This window comes from Brachyhypopomus gauderio, chromosome 7 (assembly GCF_052324685.1).
Source record: "Brachyhypopomus gauderio isolate BG-103 chromosome 7, BGAUD_0.2, whole genome shotgun sequence".
In the NCBI taxonomy this organism is placed as follows: Eukaryota; Metazoa; Chordata; class Actinopteri; order Gymnotiformes; family Hypopomidae; genus Brachyhypopomus; species Brachyhypopomus gauderio.
Window position 1 is genome coordinate 26,182,107 of NC_135217.1, and position 17,319 is coordinate 26,199,425.

A 17,319-nucleotide genomic window follows, 5' to 3' on the forward strand; every position below is an offset into this window, starting at 1 on the left:
AATAAGCCCATAAAGAAAAGTATAAAGTCTACGTTTTTAATTGTTTATTTGTTTTATTGTTTTTTTTTTTGGAAACATCCGGTTTTGTTAATGCACTTAATAATTTCGCAATATTGCGTCATTTAACGCAAATCATTGTATAGGAATGGTGAGCCGTTAAAAACGACATAGCCCAGTATGTCTATATTATTGTCTATGTACGTTACCCAGTACAGTGGCATATGTGGAAATGGCAGGATAATAAAATAAAGCTAATGAATTTTCTGCCACAAGGAAGCGTATTCCTTAAGGTTGTCTAATATTAGTTACATTTTACGACGTAAACGACGTTTTTATTACTAAGCTGTCACGATATAGTAGGCTATGTAAGGTTCTAGATTGTCAATATACACTTGCGTATTTTCACAAGCACGTCTGACTGTTTTTATGTGCGAAATCCAATCAGTTTGATTAAGAGGACGAGAAAAAAAATTATCAACAAGAACTAAAGGCAATTCAGTCGAGTAGTTTTAAGTTTTAATAACGCATTTGAGTAAACTTTTACAATCTGCATTAAACTGTAAGCTTTGCGTACTTTCCAGAACTTGAATTGAGAGTATATCGCACTTTAATACTTTTTGTAATCAGTTGACTTTTTACAAGACCCGTTTTCCTAACATAATCAGCAGACCACCAAAATGTAAAGGGCGCTATAATAACACATATGGACGTAGCTTTGTGGATGCGTAGCTACTCCACCAATGAATGGGTGGAGGCGGTGGGAGTGTCCACAGTAGTGGTGCGGTGATATCGGCCGCGTCTGTGGCGCTCGGCGGTTGTGCGCCTCTGTCTCCCTCCCTGAACACCGAATGCGTGCGGGGGGAGTGGGGAAGCGCCTGGAGGGCTTCGGCGTTTCGGCTCTGGTGATGCGCTCGTCCTTCCTCCCCGTTCGTAGTCTCGGAACCGCGCGCGTTTGCTCCCGCAGAACCGAACCTGAGATGCCACCGGCGATCGGAACCGCGTCGGTGCGTCTTTTCTAGAGTGATCGCGTCGGCGTCTTGATCATCAGCTGTCAAAAGTTCCCGGGAAAAAAAAAACGATCGCAGAGAGGAAACGAGGTTTGTATCCCTTTACAGCCGATCCGGGTCCATCGTGTTCTGAATGACGGGCGGACGGTTCGATTTCGACGATGGAGGCACTTATTGCGGCGGCTGGGAGGACGGGAAAGCCCACGGACACGGCATCTGCACGGGACCAAAAGGCCAAGGCGAATACTCCGGCGCCTGGTCCCACGGTTTCGAAATAGTGGGGGTCTACACCTGGCCCAGTGGGAACACGTACCAGGGGTACTGGTCCCAGGGCAAGCGACACGGGCTGGGTGTGGAGATGAAGGGGAAATGGATGTACCGCGGGGAGTGGAGCCACGGCTTTAAGGGTCGATACGGGGTTCGGCAGAGCCACAACACACCTGCTCGATACGACGGAACCTGGAGTAATGGACTTCAAGATGGGTACGGAGTGGAAACGTACGAGGACGGGGGTGAGTAGAGCGGGTAACGTCCTGATGTACCGACCCACTTCGTAATGTAACCTCGCCCACCACGTCTACATGGCTGGAGGAAACATTTGGTTCTGAAATAATAATAAAGGCCACAAGTGCAGGGATCAAGATGCAATGATACGTGTGCAGGATTGTTTTAGTCCATCTGGGGAGATGAAAAGGGAGAGGAGCGTCCCGGTGAGACCGGCCTCAAAGAGAAGGATGACGGCAACACCGGTGCTGATGTCCGGGCACGATAAACACGACCGAGTGCCACCGGTCCGGTGCTGCGGGGAACCGAGACCGTCAAAACTTAAGATCACGTAGACGTCACAGCATCTTCTACGTGGTTTATGGTCCAGGCGTTACGCAATGCTGGACATTTTCCCAAATGTGGCTTCATCGCGCGTCAGGAGGCCTAATGAGCTGGCAACACATATCATACACAGGTCTAATTAAAAAACCTTACAGGACGAAGAACAATATATTTATTTAAAAAGTTTAAAAGGATAAGGGAAACAGATGTGTGAATTAAAATGAAAATAATATAGTTTAAAGTGAATTTAAACCACTGGACACTTTCTGGTAAATTTCTTGATATGTTATGTTTGTGCTCGCTGTAGCCAGTCAGTGCTGCAGGCTAGCACATACTCATAATAAAAAAATACCATATTCACACATTTACATAGTTACACTTTCATCAACAAATAATTATCACTGATGTAAGTATGATGTAAGTTCACAGAATGTAGAACCAGAATGAGATGCTGTCCCTGCCCTGCTGTTCCCCTTAAGTAAGGCACTGGTGCCAGCCATGGCTAACATTAATAACTGGGTTTATAGGCTGAACTAGATTCTGTGCAGTGAATTTCCAAAATATGTACAGTAAGTGTGCAAGATTTGGTTTGTTATAATTGTCGTGTTTTGATGTTTTCTTGTGTCGCCAAGGCACGTACCAGGGCCAGTGGCTGGGGGGGATGCGCCATGGTTACGGCGTGAGGCAGAGTGTTCCGTACGGAATGGCCACCGTGGTCCGATCTCCACTCCGCACATCCCTGGCGTCGCTACGGAGTCTCCAGAGCAACGGTGCCGTGATGCAGGACGCGGTCGCCACGCCGACGGAGCCGCCGGTCAGCGGCCGCGGGGGCTTCGTCCTCAACTTCCACAGCGACGGGGAGGCGGGGGGGGCGGGGCCGGGCAAACGCAAGGGCCTGTTCCGCAGACGCTCGCTGTTCGGGAGCCTCCGCCAGTTGCGCAAGTCCGAGTCCAAGACCTCCATCTCCAGCAAGAGGAGCTCGGCGCGGAGCGACGCCGCCATGAGCCGCATCAGCTCCAGCGACGCGAACTCCACGGTGAGCTACGGGGACGAGGACGCGGTCGCCGAGGACGCGGTCGCCGAGGAAGCGGCGGCCCAGGACAGCGTGGACGCCACCACCACCGAGGCGTACACGGGCGAGTGGAAGAACGACAAGCGCAGCGGCTTCGGCGTCAGCGAGCGCTCCAACGGCATGAAGTACGAGGGGGAGTGGCTTAACAACAAACGCCACGGCTACGGCTGCACCGTGTTCCCCGACGGCCACAGGGAGGAGGGCAAGTACAAGAACAACGTGCTGGTGAAGGGCATCAAGAAGCAGCTCATCCCCCTCAAAAGCCCCAAAACCAAAGAGAAAGTGGAGCAGGCCGTGGAGAGCAGCCGGCGAGCTGCTGCCGTCGCCAAGATGAAAGTGGAGATAGCGCTGTCGAGGTAGGTGACCTCTGACCTCAGAGAAGTCTGTTTTCGTTGATTAAAGCTGCCATGGATACGTGGTGAACATCTGCAGTGGCAGAAAAAAGGCTCTGATTGGTCGAGTAGATCCAGGATCGCTGCTTTGGCCAGAGATGTCGTTCAAATCTATAAAGGGCTGTTGGAGACCCTCACTGGGTGATTGGCTGTCCTTTCACTGGTTTCACTGAGTGATTGGCTGTCCTTTCACTGGTTTCACTGAGTGATTGGCTGTCCTTTCACTGGTTTCACTGGGTGATTGGCTGTCCTTTCACTGGTTTCACTGGGTGATTGGCTCTCCTTTCAGGGAAAAGGCGTGTTTGCCCATTATACAAATATACACGGAGAATTATTTTGCTCTTCTTGTGTGGACTAGTATGATCCTGCTTCCAGTGCCCAGGACTGCAGGAGAAGAAGCCATGTTCTCTGTAATATATCTCACTCCAGTTATAGACGTGAAGAGTATGGGTTTAAGTTATCCTGGGCCTCGGTGTTCCCCAACTAATGCAAAGATTTTTTTGTTCATTTTATTTAGAGCCCATTAAATGATTATCTTATACATGAAATGTTGTATTAAACCAATTATTTATTTCTCATATTAGAAACAAAGTGCCTTACCTTACCTTATCCCAGTTCATAATATGGGAGTAAATGAACTAAAACAGATTTGGGGATTTCTGGGAAAACTACTAACAAGATTTGAATGTAGGAAGAACACCTCCAGCTACTGGGCAACACACAGTTGTTTTCCTGCAGTTCCTGCTACCCGATCTGCCTGTGTATCAGTTTCTCATATGTTGCAGTCCTGCAGTCTGTAAATAGACTCTGCCGGGTCTCTATAGAAATGGGTCCTTCATCTCTGAACCACTGAAGTTAGTGAATTAGCTGAGGTTGTTTGGTCATACAAACTTAATGGACCCGTTCACTTAAAAAAAGAGAGGGAGGGAGAGTAGCTGAAGGCAGACGGACAGGTCATCTCCCAGAGAGGCTTGGGGGGGGGGGGGGGGGGGGGCATGTTCCTCGGCCGTGCCGCCCGTGGCTCCTGGGGGAAGATAACCTTTCAGGATCTCACACTCAGTTGGCATTAGCAGCTCTGTGGTCTGTGATGGTGGACAGCAGCTAGCGCTGTGAGGAGGATTCAAACAACAATAAAATAGAAACAACACGGTGTGAAAGCCGAATGTTCAAAACGCTCTTGAGCTGCAGAGTTAACGTACTAACATTAAAGCCTGCGACCAAAACCCAAAACAAAGCATAAACCTGTAACCCAAACCCAAACAAAGCATGAACCTACTCTACACCCGAGTATTGTAATGGAGTGCATATACTCTTATGGTTTGTGTGGACTTATATGTACTGTTGTAAAATCTCAGGATTTATGTCAGAGAAGACAGCACTTTCACATTGATTAAAGGGAGCTTAGATCTGCTGAAGAGTCCTTTTCGTTGATGCCAGGACATTCATCAACCACACAGCAAGGTGTGTGTGTGTGTGTGTGTGTGTGTGTGTGTGTGTGTGTGTGTGTGTGTGTGCATACATGTGTGTGCATGTGTACCTCTGAGGACTTGTGCTTGTGCTGGTAATCAGCCAGTCAATAGCAGTAAGCCATCCTGTTTAGACTGTTGACACAGTACAGATATCTGAAACAACAGCTGTACACATGAACAGGGTCATATCATTCCTCACAGCAAGCTCACATTACATCACACACCACATTAAATTATACTTTGTCAGAAATAATGACATGTGTAACTAAAGAGCAGTATGAGCTACTAGTGTGTTTTTCTGTGTGTGTGTGTGTGTGTGTGTGTGTGTGTGTGTGTGTGTAATTGTCCATGCGTGTGTGTAATTGTCCGTGCCTGTGTGTGTAATTGTCCGTGCGTGTGTGTTAGGTGTGTGCCTGTGGCCTGAGAGGTTAACCACACACCGCTTGGCATTTCTCCAAGAGCCTCCACCTCTATAGTTACACCACCACCAGCACCACCGCAGCAGTGGGTCAGAATTACAGAACAGAATTTAGTGGGGCTATGAAATTAAAGTCATTTTACTGTACCTTTAACAGGTTTGGCTGGGGTTCTGCAGGAGAGAGCGTACAGGGTAAGATCACACGGCCTTGTTAGCGTGTCTCCTAAACACAGTACAGTCATCAAAACCTTCAAATAAACACAGTTGGCTTCAGACGTTTTAGGCAAAGTCTCCAGAACTTTTAAACAATTGTAGTCATCACAACCTTCAAACAAACTCAGTACAGTCTCTCGTACTTTACAGCCAAAGGAGGGAGCTCTATTCTAAGTTGAAATATTGCCTAACAGTGGGACATATCATGAAACATGGACGTTATTATTCTTATTATTCTAGAATAAAGGATCGAGGTATCCTAGGTTGCACAGTTTACGTCTCACTCTTTATCTCTCCCATTAATCGTTAGTTATTCAAAGAGCACCTACACGGAAAAAAAAATTAAGATCCAAACATGAAACTGAATTCATTTGAAAGCCGACAGCTTGTGAGATATTCTGAAAACGTCAAAATGAACGATCTTCAAAGAACTTGCTAAAAGCACATCACAAATGCCATAATGAAGATGAGCAGAAAGTGTGCTGGTGTGGGGTCGAACTGTGTGCTGGTGTGGGGCTGAACAGTGTGCTTGTGTGGGGTTGAACAGTGTGCTGGTGTGGGGCTGAACAGTGTGCTGGTGTGGGGTTGAACAGTGTGCTGGTGTGGGTGGGGCTGAACAGTGTGCTGGTGTGGGGTTGAACAGTGTACTGGTGTGGGGCTGAACAGTGTACTGGTGTGGGGCTGAACAGTGTGCTGGTGTGGGTTTGAACAGTGTACTGGTGTGGGGCTGAACAGTGTACTGGTGTGGGGCTGAACAGTGTACTGGTGTGGGGCTGAACAGTGTGCTGGTGTGGGTTTGAACAGTGTGCTGGTGTGGGTGGGGCTGAACAGTGTACTGGTGTGGGGTTGAACAGTGTACTGGTGTGGGGCTGAACAGTGTGCTGCGTTGCAAGGAAGCTACAGGCTGTTATAGTATTATTAAAGCTAGCTGTGCCTTTGAGACAGTAATAAAGTAACTAAACTGGATGTACCTAAGAGGCTGTTATAGTATTATTAAAGCTAGCTGTGCCTTAGTTAGAGACAGTAATAAAGTAACTAAACTGGCTGTGCCTAAGAGGCTGTTCTAGTATTATTAAAGCTAGCTGTGCCTTAGTTAGAGATAATAATAAAGTAATTAAAACTGGCTGTGTCTATGAGGCTGTTATAGTATTATTAAAGCTAGCTGTGCCTTAGTTAGAGATAGTAATAAAGTAATTAAAACTGGCTGTGTCTATGAGGCTGTTATAGTATTATTAAAGCTAGCTGTGCCTTAGTTAGAGACAGTCATAAAGTTATTAAAACTGGCTGTGCCTAAGAGGCTGTTATAGTATTATTAAAGTTAGCTGTGCCTTAGTTAGAGACAGTAATAAAGTAATTAAAACTGGCAGTGCCTAACAGGCTGTTATAGTATTATTAAAGCTAGCTGTGCCTTAGTTAGAGACAGTAATAAAGTAACTAAACTGGCTGTGCTTAAGAGGCAGTTATAGTATTGTTAAAGTTAGCTGTGCCTTAGTTAGAGACAGTAATAAAGTTATTAAATCTGGATGTGTCTAAGAGGCTGTTATGGCTTTATTAAAGCTAACTGTTCCTTGAAGGCTTCTATAACATTATTAAAGCTAGCTGTGTCTTAGAGGCTGTTATAGCATTATTAAAGCTAACTGTGCCTTAGTTAGAGGCTGCCATAGCATTATTAAAGCTATCTGTGCCTTAGAAGCCATCATAACATTATTAAAGCTAGATGTGCCTTAGAGGCTTAGTATTATTTAACCTAACTGTGAGCTAGCTGTGTCTTAGAAAACATTATAACATTATTACAGCTAGCTAGCTAGTGTGTAGCTTAGTTAGAGAACGTTAGTGTGTTATTAAAGCTAGCTGTGCCTTACAGGCTGTAATAGCACTATTAAAGCTAACTGTTCCTTAGAAGCTGTTATAGCATTATTAAAGCTAGTTGTGCCTTCAATGCTGTTATAACATTATTAAAGCTAGCTGTGCTATAGAGGCTGTTATAGCATTATTAAAGCTAGCTGTGCCATAGAGGTTGTTACAGCATTAGTAAAACTAACTATGCCTTAGTTAGAGACTTAATAACTATATTAACTCTAGCTTTATGGCTTTGTACAGTTTGTGAACAAAACACTGCATCTGTACATAGCTTTTGATGTTTTAAATTAATGTGCACAGTAGAAATGATCAATTCTTTTGTTTTTGTTTATTTTGTTAGTACAAAGTTGGCCTATTTTGATGGATTTTGGTATGTCATCACTCTACATTTCACCAGTAAAGTGAATAAAGGTGTGGTGAAACACAACACTGGTTAAATATATTACACATTGCATTGTACTAGGCAGATTTAATGAAACAACCATTTTATTTTATTGTAAGTGTCTGCTTTAATGTAATAGACACTTAAAACTACTGCTTAAAGTGTTCTATATTACCACTATATTTTCATAAACATATTTTACATTTATGATTCGTAAATGTAAAAAAAGCTCTCATACTGGCTCTGGATGTGGTGGAAGTGTACTAGTCTGTTTAAGGATATGCTGTAAAAAGAAAAGATGGATATTATATCAACTTTATGACTGGTTTACAGGTATTGTTGGTTAACTGCTGAGTAACACAGATCCTCTGATGACATAATAAGGCAAAATTCACTCTGTACAATCAGCTCTCCTGTGTGTATTAATTAGTAATTAGCAATGATTGTTAGAAATTTGAATTATAGACTCCCAAGCACAATGAGTAGGAGAGATTTGGTAGAGACAAACCAACCAGAACATTTTCATCAAGAACATTTATAGAGACAACTGGAGCATTGTGGGTGATTGAGGAGACTCACAGTTATCAGTAAGTGATGGAGAGAACTGTGTAGACAGCCTGATTATTTCATTCAGGTCTCTTCACTGTCTTGCCTCTTTCACTTTCTCTCTCCCTCCCTCTTTACCTCTCTCTCACTCTCTTTCGTTTTCTCTCTCCCTCTCTTTCCCTCTTTTTCGCTCTGTCTCTTTCACTCTCTCTTTCTCTCTCTCTCCCTCTTTCCCTCTCACTTTCCCTGTCTCTCTCTCTCTCTCTCTTCCTTTGATGTAATTCAGTCATTCATGAAATAAAACACAAGGGACTGCGTACCCCACACTGCACTCTTTATTTTCCATTAGCAGGTAGCTTTCTCTCCTTCTCTCTCACTCTCCTTCTCTTTCACATACTGTCTCTCCTTCTCTCTCACTCACTCACACACTCTCCACTCTCACTCTACTTCTCTCTCTCTCTTTCTCTGTGCATGTGTGTGTTTAAAATGCAGTGGTGTGTCAGCACTCAGAGGCTGACTAAATAAGGCAAGGCAGCAGTCAGCTTATCAGTGCTGGACAGAAATACACAGCGCAGTGGTCGTTGAAACAGGGCTTGGTGTGTGTGTAACTATCATCTGGCCAGTGTGCTGAAAGGGTGTGTGTGTGTGTGTGTGTTTATCACCTGCTGCTCCTCTCCGTAGAGCTACCACCGTGTCATCTAAAGGGAACACACTTGCTGTAGGAAAAAAAACCCTTGAGCTGCGTCTTATATATTCTTATGGTTTATATTTTGAATGCAAATATTTTCAACATGCATATTTTAGTTATTACACGTATGATTATGGTTTTTTGATTCCAAAGAAACTTAATTTGTAATTTTCATATGATCAGAATGTATTCTAAGTCAACTCAGACTTCTCCACCAGCCTACTCATCAAAGTATAATTGGAGTAAGTTATGAAAATAACAGAGTTGACTTTGGAACTTCTTGTTGTTGGATGTGTATAAAAGGGTTTGAAATCTGCAAGTGCTTGGCAGAGTAAAGACACTACCTAAGCTTAGAACCCTAAACTTAACCCTAGCCCTAATCTTAAGCCCTAACACCTTACCCTAGCCCTAACCATAACTTGAACCCTAACACTAGCCCTAGCCCCAACACTAAGCCTAACACTAGCCTTAACCCTAACACTAGCCCATACAGCATACAAACTGCAGGGGGAATAAGGCACTTAAGTAGTTCTCTGTCCATGTGCCTTTGTGAACAGCATTAACAGATTCATTAATTAACATTAACAGATCCATGCATATAGGTTAGTAATGGAGGTGTTGTTATCTCTGTAAACAGATTGTAAACAAAAATATGATTTTTATTTGGTGCATATGGTGGAATTTTGCTTCTTAAGAAAATTCATTAATATCTTTTGAAAATTGCAAGAAAAATAATGCATTAACATAATTCTTTGTGGGTATAATGACATCTCTGCTGCAAAATGTGTTTACTGGCATGTTCCTACACTGACACATGGAGGGAATATTGAGTGTAGATTCAGAGGAGAGCTGTTTAGGGTTTATCTCAGCTGTGGTTTGTGCAAAGGAGCATTTAGGTATGTGTGAGTTAGGGTGGGGTTAGTGTGTAAGTAAGGGTGGGGTTAGTGTGAGTAAGGGTGGGGTTAGTGTGTTGAGTAAAGGTGGGGTTAGTGTGGAAGGTGCATGTAGGTGTGTTTGAGTAAGGGTGGGATTAGTATGGAAGGAGTTTGTAGGTGTATCTGAGTAAGAGTGGGGTTAGTGTGTGAGTAAGGGTGAGGTTAATGTGTAAGTAAAGGTGGGGTTAGTGTGAGTAATGGTGGGGTTAGTGTGTAAGTAAATGTGGGGTTAGTGTGTGAGTAAGGGTGGGGTTAGTGTGTGAGTAAGGTGAGTCTTAGTAAGGGTGGGGTTAGTGTGTGTGTAAGGGTGGGGTTATTGTGTGAGTGAGGTGAGTCTTAGTAAGGGTGGGGTTAGTGTGTAAGTAAGGGTGGGGTTATTGTGTGAGTAAGGGTGGGGTTAGTGTGTAAGTAAAGGTGTGGTTAGTGTGTGAGTAAGGGTGGGGTTAGTGTGTAAGTAAGGGTGGGGTTAGTGTGTGAGTAAGGGTGGGGTTAGTGTATGAGTAAAGGTGGGGTTAGTGTGTAAGTAAAGGTGGGGTTAGTGTGAGTAAAGGTGGGGTTAGTGTGTAAATAAGGGTGGGGTTAGTGTGTAAGTAAAGATGGGGTTAGTGTGTGAGTTAAGGGTGGGTTAGTGTATGAGTAAAGGTGGGGTTAGTGTGTAAGTAAGGGTGGGGTTAGTGTGTGAGTAAGAGTGGGGTTAGTGTATGAGTAAAGGTGGGGTTAGTGTGTAAGTAAAGGCGGGGTTAGTGTGTGAGTAAGGGTGGGGTTAGTATGTGAGTAAGGGTGGGGTTAGTGTGTGAGTAAGGGTTGGGTTAGTGTGTGAGTAAGGGTGGTGTTAGTGTGTGAGTAAGGGTGGTGTTAGTGTGTGAGTAAGGGTGGGGTTAGTGTGTGAGTAAGGGTGGTGTTAGTGTGTTAGTAAGGGTGGGGTTAGTGTATGAGTAAGGGTGGGGTTAGTGTGTGAGTAAGGGTGGTGTTAGTGTGTGAGTAAAGGTGGGGTTAGTATGTGAGTAAGGGTGGGGTTAGTGTGTGAGTAAAGGTGGGGTTAGTGTGTGAGTAAGGGTGGGGTAAGTGTGTGAGTAAAGGTGGGGTTAGTGTGTGAGTAAGGGTGGGGTAAGTGTGTGAGTAAGGGTGGGGTTAGTGTGTGAGTAAGGGTGGGGTAAGTGTGTGAGTAAAGGTGGGGTTAGTGTGTAAGTAAAGGTGGGGTTAGTGTGTGAGTAAGGGTGGGGTTAGTGTCTGAGTAAGGTTGAGGTTAGTGTGTAAGTTAGGGAGGGTTAGTATGTGAGTAAGGGTGGGGTTAGTGTGTGAGTAAGGGTGGGGTTAGTGTGTGAGTAAAGGTGGGGTTAGTGTGTGAGTAAGGGTGGGGTTAGTGTGTGAGTAAGGGTGGGGTTAGTGTGTGAGTAAAGGTGGGGTTAGTATGTGAGTAAGGGTGGGGTTAGTGTGTGAGTAAAGGTGGGGTTAGTGTGTGAGTAAGGGTGGGGTTAGTGTGTGAGTAAAGGTGGGGTTAGTGTGTGAGTAAGGGTGGGGTTAGTGTGTGAGTAAGGGTGGGGTTAGTGGGGTTAGTGTGTGAGTAAGGGTGGGGGTCGCATGCCTCTGGGAGCGGTGGTAGATCTGAAGCTCTGTCTTGTTGTCAGGTTGATCCTCTGTCTGATCTGACACTCGTCTTTCACTGACATGGACAGAGGCCAGGACATAAATCTCACAGCACAACCTGTGTGTGTGTGTGTGTGTGTGTGTGTGTGTGTGTGTGTGTGTGTGTGTGTGTGTGTGTGTGTGTGTGTGTGTGTGTGTGTAAATATACAGTACTCTTCCAGACTGTTAAAGTATGGGAGAGTGATACTGTGCTGAGGATGCATTACTGTACTTACAAAAATATTACACACCACGCTTCAGGGTCATCACCATCTCCATCGCCGTCAACCTCTATGAATAGCACGCTTACATTATGACTGTAAATTAGCCATGACAAATCACTCACGGTATGCAGATATAAACTCTGGAGTACCAGGAGCAGCTTTTCCATTCTTCATGACCGTATTTGAAGCAGAGATACCAGTGGGTGAATTCAGAGCTATAGTACCATTACAAACTTCTCGTTTTCTCTTAATGCTGGTCATGGGACTTAGCTTGTCCTCTTTTTTTCTTGTTATTAGCCAAAGTTTACTATGTAAATTCATTAAATATAGCCACTGTATTCCAAGCACTACAAAATATGTAGAGAAGATGGAATTATAATTATATGCAATCCAAATATCTCCTGAAAAAAACTAAATATAAAGAAAAAGAAATAAGATATTTTTAAATAAGAAATTTAAAGACTGAATAAAAAGTGCAGAGTGACTCTTGTGTCACGAGTGTTATGTGTGCAGAGTGTACTTGGGGAACTGGCTTTGTTTACTTAGAACAGCAGTGTGGTGGGAGGCAGGCCATCGTCTGCTTGTGTCTGTTTGAATGGAAGGGGCGGGGCAAGCATCAATGAAGGAGGCGGGTCTGGATAGGCTTCTACCCAATTAAAAGCTCTGTGAGAGTGTAATCTGTTTCCAGGCAATGTGACCTTTCCTTCACCAGTTTCAGTGGGTGAATGCCTGGTGTGTGCTGAGTTCAGTACAAGAGCCACCTGCCTGTGTTGGATGGGAGGCGTGTGTGTGTGTGTGTGTGTGTGTGTGTGTGTGCTGTCACATGTTCACCCTCTCTGTCCTCAATGCTAGAACTGTTCACACAAGGCCAGACCAAACGGCCAAACGGCTGCAGAAGTGCTATAACGTTACCATGGAGATGTTTCCAGTCGTCTCGTCAGGCAAACTCAGCTTTTCCACATTAGAGTGTGTAAGCGAGTGAAGAGGAAGATGGAGAGATACAGAGAAAGGAAGCGTGAGAGGAGTTGAGTGGGGGGGGTAGATGGAGAGAGAGAGACGGAGAGAATGAGAGAACCCTGATGTCTTATGGAAGGGTCAGGATGGGGAGGTCAGACCCTGTAGGAGTATTTGAAGACTCACCCTGTATTACACACATAGCACATGCCTGGGCTCATTCTGGGGGCTTGTGATGTTTTTGTTCAAAATGTAGATTAAAGGAGTTTTTCCCTGTCCTCTCAGTCATTTTGAGTAGCTATACTCGTTGAGTGTGTTCATGTTTTTAACATGACTCTGAAGTGTTGCCACGCATGTATCAGACACTGCTGCAAAGTGAACAGGTGACCACTGGCAACATAAATGATGTGTATGTCCCATTGCTAATGGTGGTCAAACGTATTGAGCACAGAGGTGTATTTACAACGTAGATCTGGTGCTGGGCCCCCATTGCACCCCAAAGTCCCTGTTGATAAATGAACTAAATATCACTTTAACCTATGATGTTTACATGACCACAACTAGACACAGTTTTGCATGTTAGAGTTTGCAATGCAAAATGAAGCAAGATTGGACCCACATGCAGCAGGGTAGATTCTGTAGGATAGATACTGTAGGGTAGATACTGTGGGGTAGATACTGTAGGGTAGATTCTGTAGGGTAGATTCTGTAGGGTAGATTCTGTAGGGTAGATACTGTAGGGTAGATACTGTGGGGTAGATACTGTGGGGTAGATACTGTAGGGTAGATACTGTGGGGTAGATACTGTAGGGTAGATACTGTAGGGTAGATACTGTACGGTAGATACTGTAGGGTAGATACTGTGGGGTAGATACTGTAGGGTAGATACTGTAGGGTAGATACTGTGGGGTAGATTCTGTAGGGTAGATACTGTAGGGTAGATACTGTAGGGTAGATACTGTGGGGTAGATAATGTAGGGTAGATACTGTGGGGTAGATACTGTGGGGTAGATTCTGTAGGGTAGATTCTGTAGGGTAGATACTGTAGGGTAGATACTGTGGGGTAGATTCTGTAGGGTAGATACTAGGGGTGTATTCAACTAAGGATTTTCATAGTCGAATCTGATTCATCAGCTTTTCCCTTTAGTCGACTAATAGTCGAATCGGGTTTATTTTTATTTTTTATTTAGAGCATCTTAAACGGGATCCCGTTCTCATTCAGGACTTTTTTCCTCTTCAAAGTAAAAACCTAAAACACTCAGATAAATGAATACATACGGTAGGTTAGCTTTATTCAGCTTTTATTTATTCACTTACAGGTGATGGGCAGGGTGAGCAACTCAAAAAGGAAGCGATCACGCCAAGTCTCAGGGAAAGAGGATGGTTTAATAGAAAGTGTGCAAACCAAAAACCCGTGCATTGTTCCAAATGAAGGAAATAATAACCAGCAGTCAACTGGTACAAAGACAAGACGTATATAGACGAACAAACGACCCTCAGGTGAGACGGATCACGGGTCCCGCCCACCTGAGGGACGAACATCACGTGACCAAAAACAGGACCGCTGCCGCTGTAACCGGGGGCGACCGGTAGGGGGCCCCCCCACAACGTGACAGACCCCCCCACCAAAGCCACACTCCCCTCCGGATGTGCGGCTTACAGCGGCAACACACAAAACACAACAAAGGGGCGGGAGGGCGGGGACAAGACAGGGACCCGTTCCCTGCCGTCCTGAGCTGAAACACAAAACACAAAACACATAAGCTCCTCGTCACAGGACACAGACAAGGCAGGGACCCGTTCCCTGCAGTCCTGGAGCTGAAAACATAAAACACATAGGTTAGCTCGCCTCCTGGGCGGGACCCTGGACCGACCGGGCCGTCAACAAGACGATAACCACGCCCCGGTCGGTCACAGGGCCCTCGCGCCCTAACTGGCCTTAGGCCGCTTAAGCCCCACCGCTGTGTGCGGACCGGGAGCACATGGCCCAACACACGTCACAGGTGTGGATGTGTGCAGGCCGCCACACTGTGACACCACACCTCCTTGCTCGGAGCTGACCCCTGCCCTTTTCGCTAGGGGTCACCCCAGACTCCTGGGGAGTGAATCCCTCACGGGGCCCCTCATCTCAAGGTGGACTCCTCCACCCAACCCAGGAGCGCCAGAGACCAGGGCCCTGGCAATGCGCATCAGGGACACGCTGGTCACCCCGAGCTCGAAGGAGAGGGTCTCCTCCTGGAGACCCCACTAGGTCCGGGAGTACCGCAGTCCACCACCAGGAGCGACCTGCAACACATCACACACACACGCACACAGACAACACATAACACAAAACGCGCACTGCTCCGACCACTGACCCCCCTTTTACACAGGGGGGAAGGGACCCCTTCTTGGCATGAGGAGACACCCTGTCCTTACACCCCAGGCATCCTCCGCCTACAAAGGGGTACAGGGGCTCCTCTTTGCTCAGGGGTCCCTCCCAACCGGTCAGGTCTCCTGAAGGAGCAGTGCCTTCTGAGCCACATGTCGTGGCTCAGGAACCCCATAGCTCCCCCCAAAAAACATATTTAGGGGGGGCCCCTCTGGGGAATAACAAAACAAAAAACACAGACACAACATACAACATACACGCACCCAGGATGCCCTCCGTGCCACATCCAGTGGCACGGGACCTCTAATGGGCCCCTCCCCACACACCGTGAAGAGGGGTGCAAGAGAGGAATTACATAAAACAAAGCACGCCACACTCTAGGACAAAACGAACACGCAAAGACAGAACACAAACAAACGGACAGGACCCATCGATGCACGCGCTCTGTGGAGTGCGACGCGCCTACTCCAGCTCTCTCTCTCTCACCGTTTTCCCAACGGGATCCGCAGATCTTTGGAGAGAGAGAGAGCTATACGCGAGCGGCTTACACGTCACGCCCACAGCGACTCGTCTCTCGGGCTCGCAGTCGCTCACCCCCGTCACCGTGGGATATCGGGTGAGCGAGGCGAAAGGAGCCGAGAGATTCGCGTCACACGCGTTATAGCGTGCGGCACGCACCGGTGGACCCGACTACATACACACACGAACACCACCAGCGAAACACCCACAACGGCACACTCACACACTCGCTCACGTCCGCGTCGTTATTAAAACAAAACACTACAACGTACATACACACACACACACAGACGATAACGGACAACGGACGTGCGCAATGTGAGGCACCGGTAGTTTCGCTGGGCGAGAGCGGAGTCTACCGGTCCCCAGCTCTAGTCACCGCCGTGTGATTTTACGGGTTTAAACACAAACAACATTTAAACACGGCGGGACGAGTGGGGACAGACTCAACACTCTCTCAGGCAATACACAACAAACACACAGCACGTAGACAAACACTTACCACGAGACATGACCACGAACGAAGGAGAAAGCAAAGAAGACTGGCGGCTTCCGAAAGGTGGCTGGTTATTCTGTGACGGGCAGGGTGAGCAACTCAAAAAGGAAGCGATCACGCCAAGTCTCAGGGAAAGAGGATGGTTTAATAGAAAGTGTGCAAACCCATTGACACACAACAGCAAAAAATATAAGGAAAGGTTCAAGTAACGGGGTTTAAAAGCAAACAACAAAAAATGTTTATAGGCTACTTGCCAAGACGCACCGCGACGAGACGAGATGACACGACCGAAACGACAAACCGCTGAACTGTTTTTTTTTTTTTTTCGCCTTACGCGTTTTAAATGGTATGCCATGTTGGTTGTTGTCGTGCGAAATGAAAGACGTTGATGACATAACTTGCACTTTACTTTGTTTGATTCATCTTTATCTTTTTCAAACTTTTGAAGTTTTTTAGTAGCCATTAATCTCGGTAGATGCTGCGTATTCTGTGGCGTGTTCAGCTCCGCTCGTTTGGATTGTGCAACTGCAGGGTGTGATTTATTAATGTGTAGTAAGTAAGATGCCTTTTGTTAATGCGCAAACATCATTTTTAAATATTTATTAACAGAAATTAGGATGATTTTATTTGACAAAAGGCTATATATAACGAAAACAAAGACATTTCATGTAACAACTAATGCTTAGCTGCATCCTTGGGCACCACCATGCAGTTAGAATGGTACATTCGACTATGACGTTCATAGTCGACTAGGGGGTATAGTCGACTATAGTCGAATCAGCGACTATTGCAGGTCACCCCTAGTAGATACTGTAGGGTAGATACTGTAGGGTAGATACTGTGGGGTAGATTCTGTAGGGTAGATTCTGTAGGGTAGATACTGTGGGGTAGATACTGTGGGGTAGATACTGTAGGGTAGATTCTGTAGGGTAGATACTGTAGGGTAGAAGTTGTTCAATCTGCCCAACCAGAGAAGGGGGACTGCACCTCCCTGCCCTGCAGACAGGGGGAGCTTCTCCACTCCACTCCACTTGCGCATTTCCATTTCAGTCCTGCATATTGAGACCAGTAGTACTTGATGTTTAATAGCCAATAACAAGTCTTTGCCACACTCATAAGATGAGATGGGATGAGAGGAGATGAGATAGTCCTTTATTAGTCATGGCTGAAGAACTATTGTGAACATTAGATATGGGTTATAACCAGTCAGATTTTATTTCAGTCATGCTTACGTGATCCCGAATGTCCACCAGATGGAAAAGTCAGACCAAATGCATACACAGATATGCAGGGCTGGAAGTTAATTTTATTTTATGATT

The 17,319-nt window shown here is 45.7% G+C and overlaps 1 protein-coding gene across 1 annotated transcript in view; it reads left to right on the plus strand.

Annotated features, from left to right (window-relative positions):
* The first annotated feature begins 777 nt into the window (after positions 1 to 777).
* Positions 778 to 17,319, plus strand: part of jph1a (junctophilin 1a) — a 33,075-nt gene continuing 16,533 nt past the window's right edge. Inside the window, exons 1-2 of the mRNA XM_077012865.1 lie at positions 778 to 1,519; positions 2,468 to 3,263. Of these exons, the coding sequence (XP_076868980.1) occupies positions 1,141 to 1,519; positions 2,468 to 3,263 (1,175 nt within the window). The 5' untranslated portion in view covers positions 778 to 1,140. The remainder of the gene's footprint in view (positions 1,520 to 2,467; positions 3,264 to 17,319) is intronic.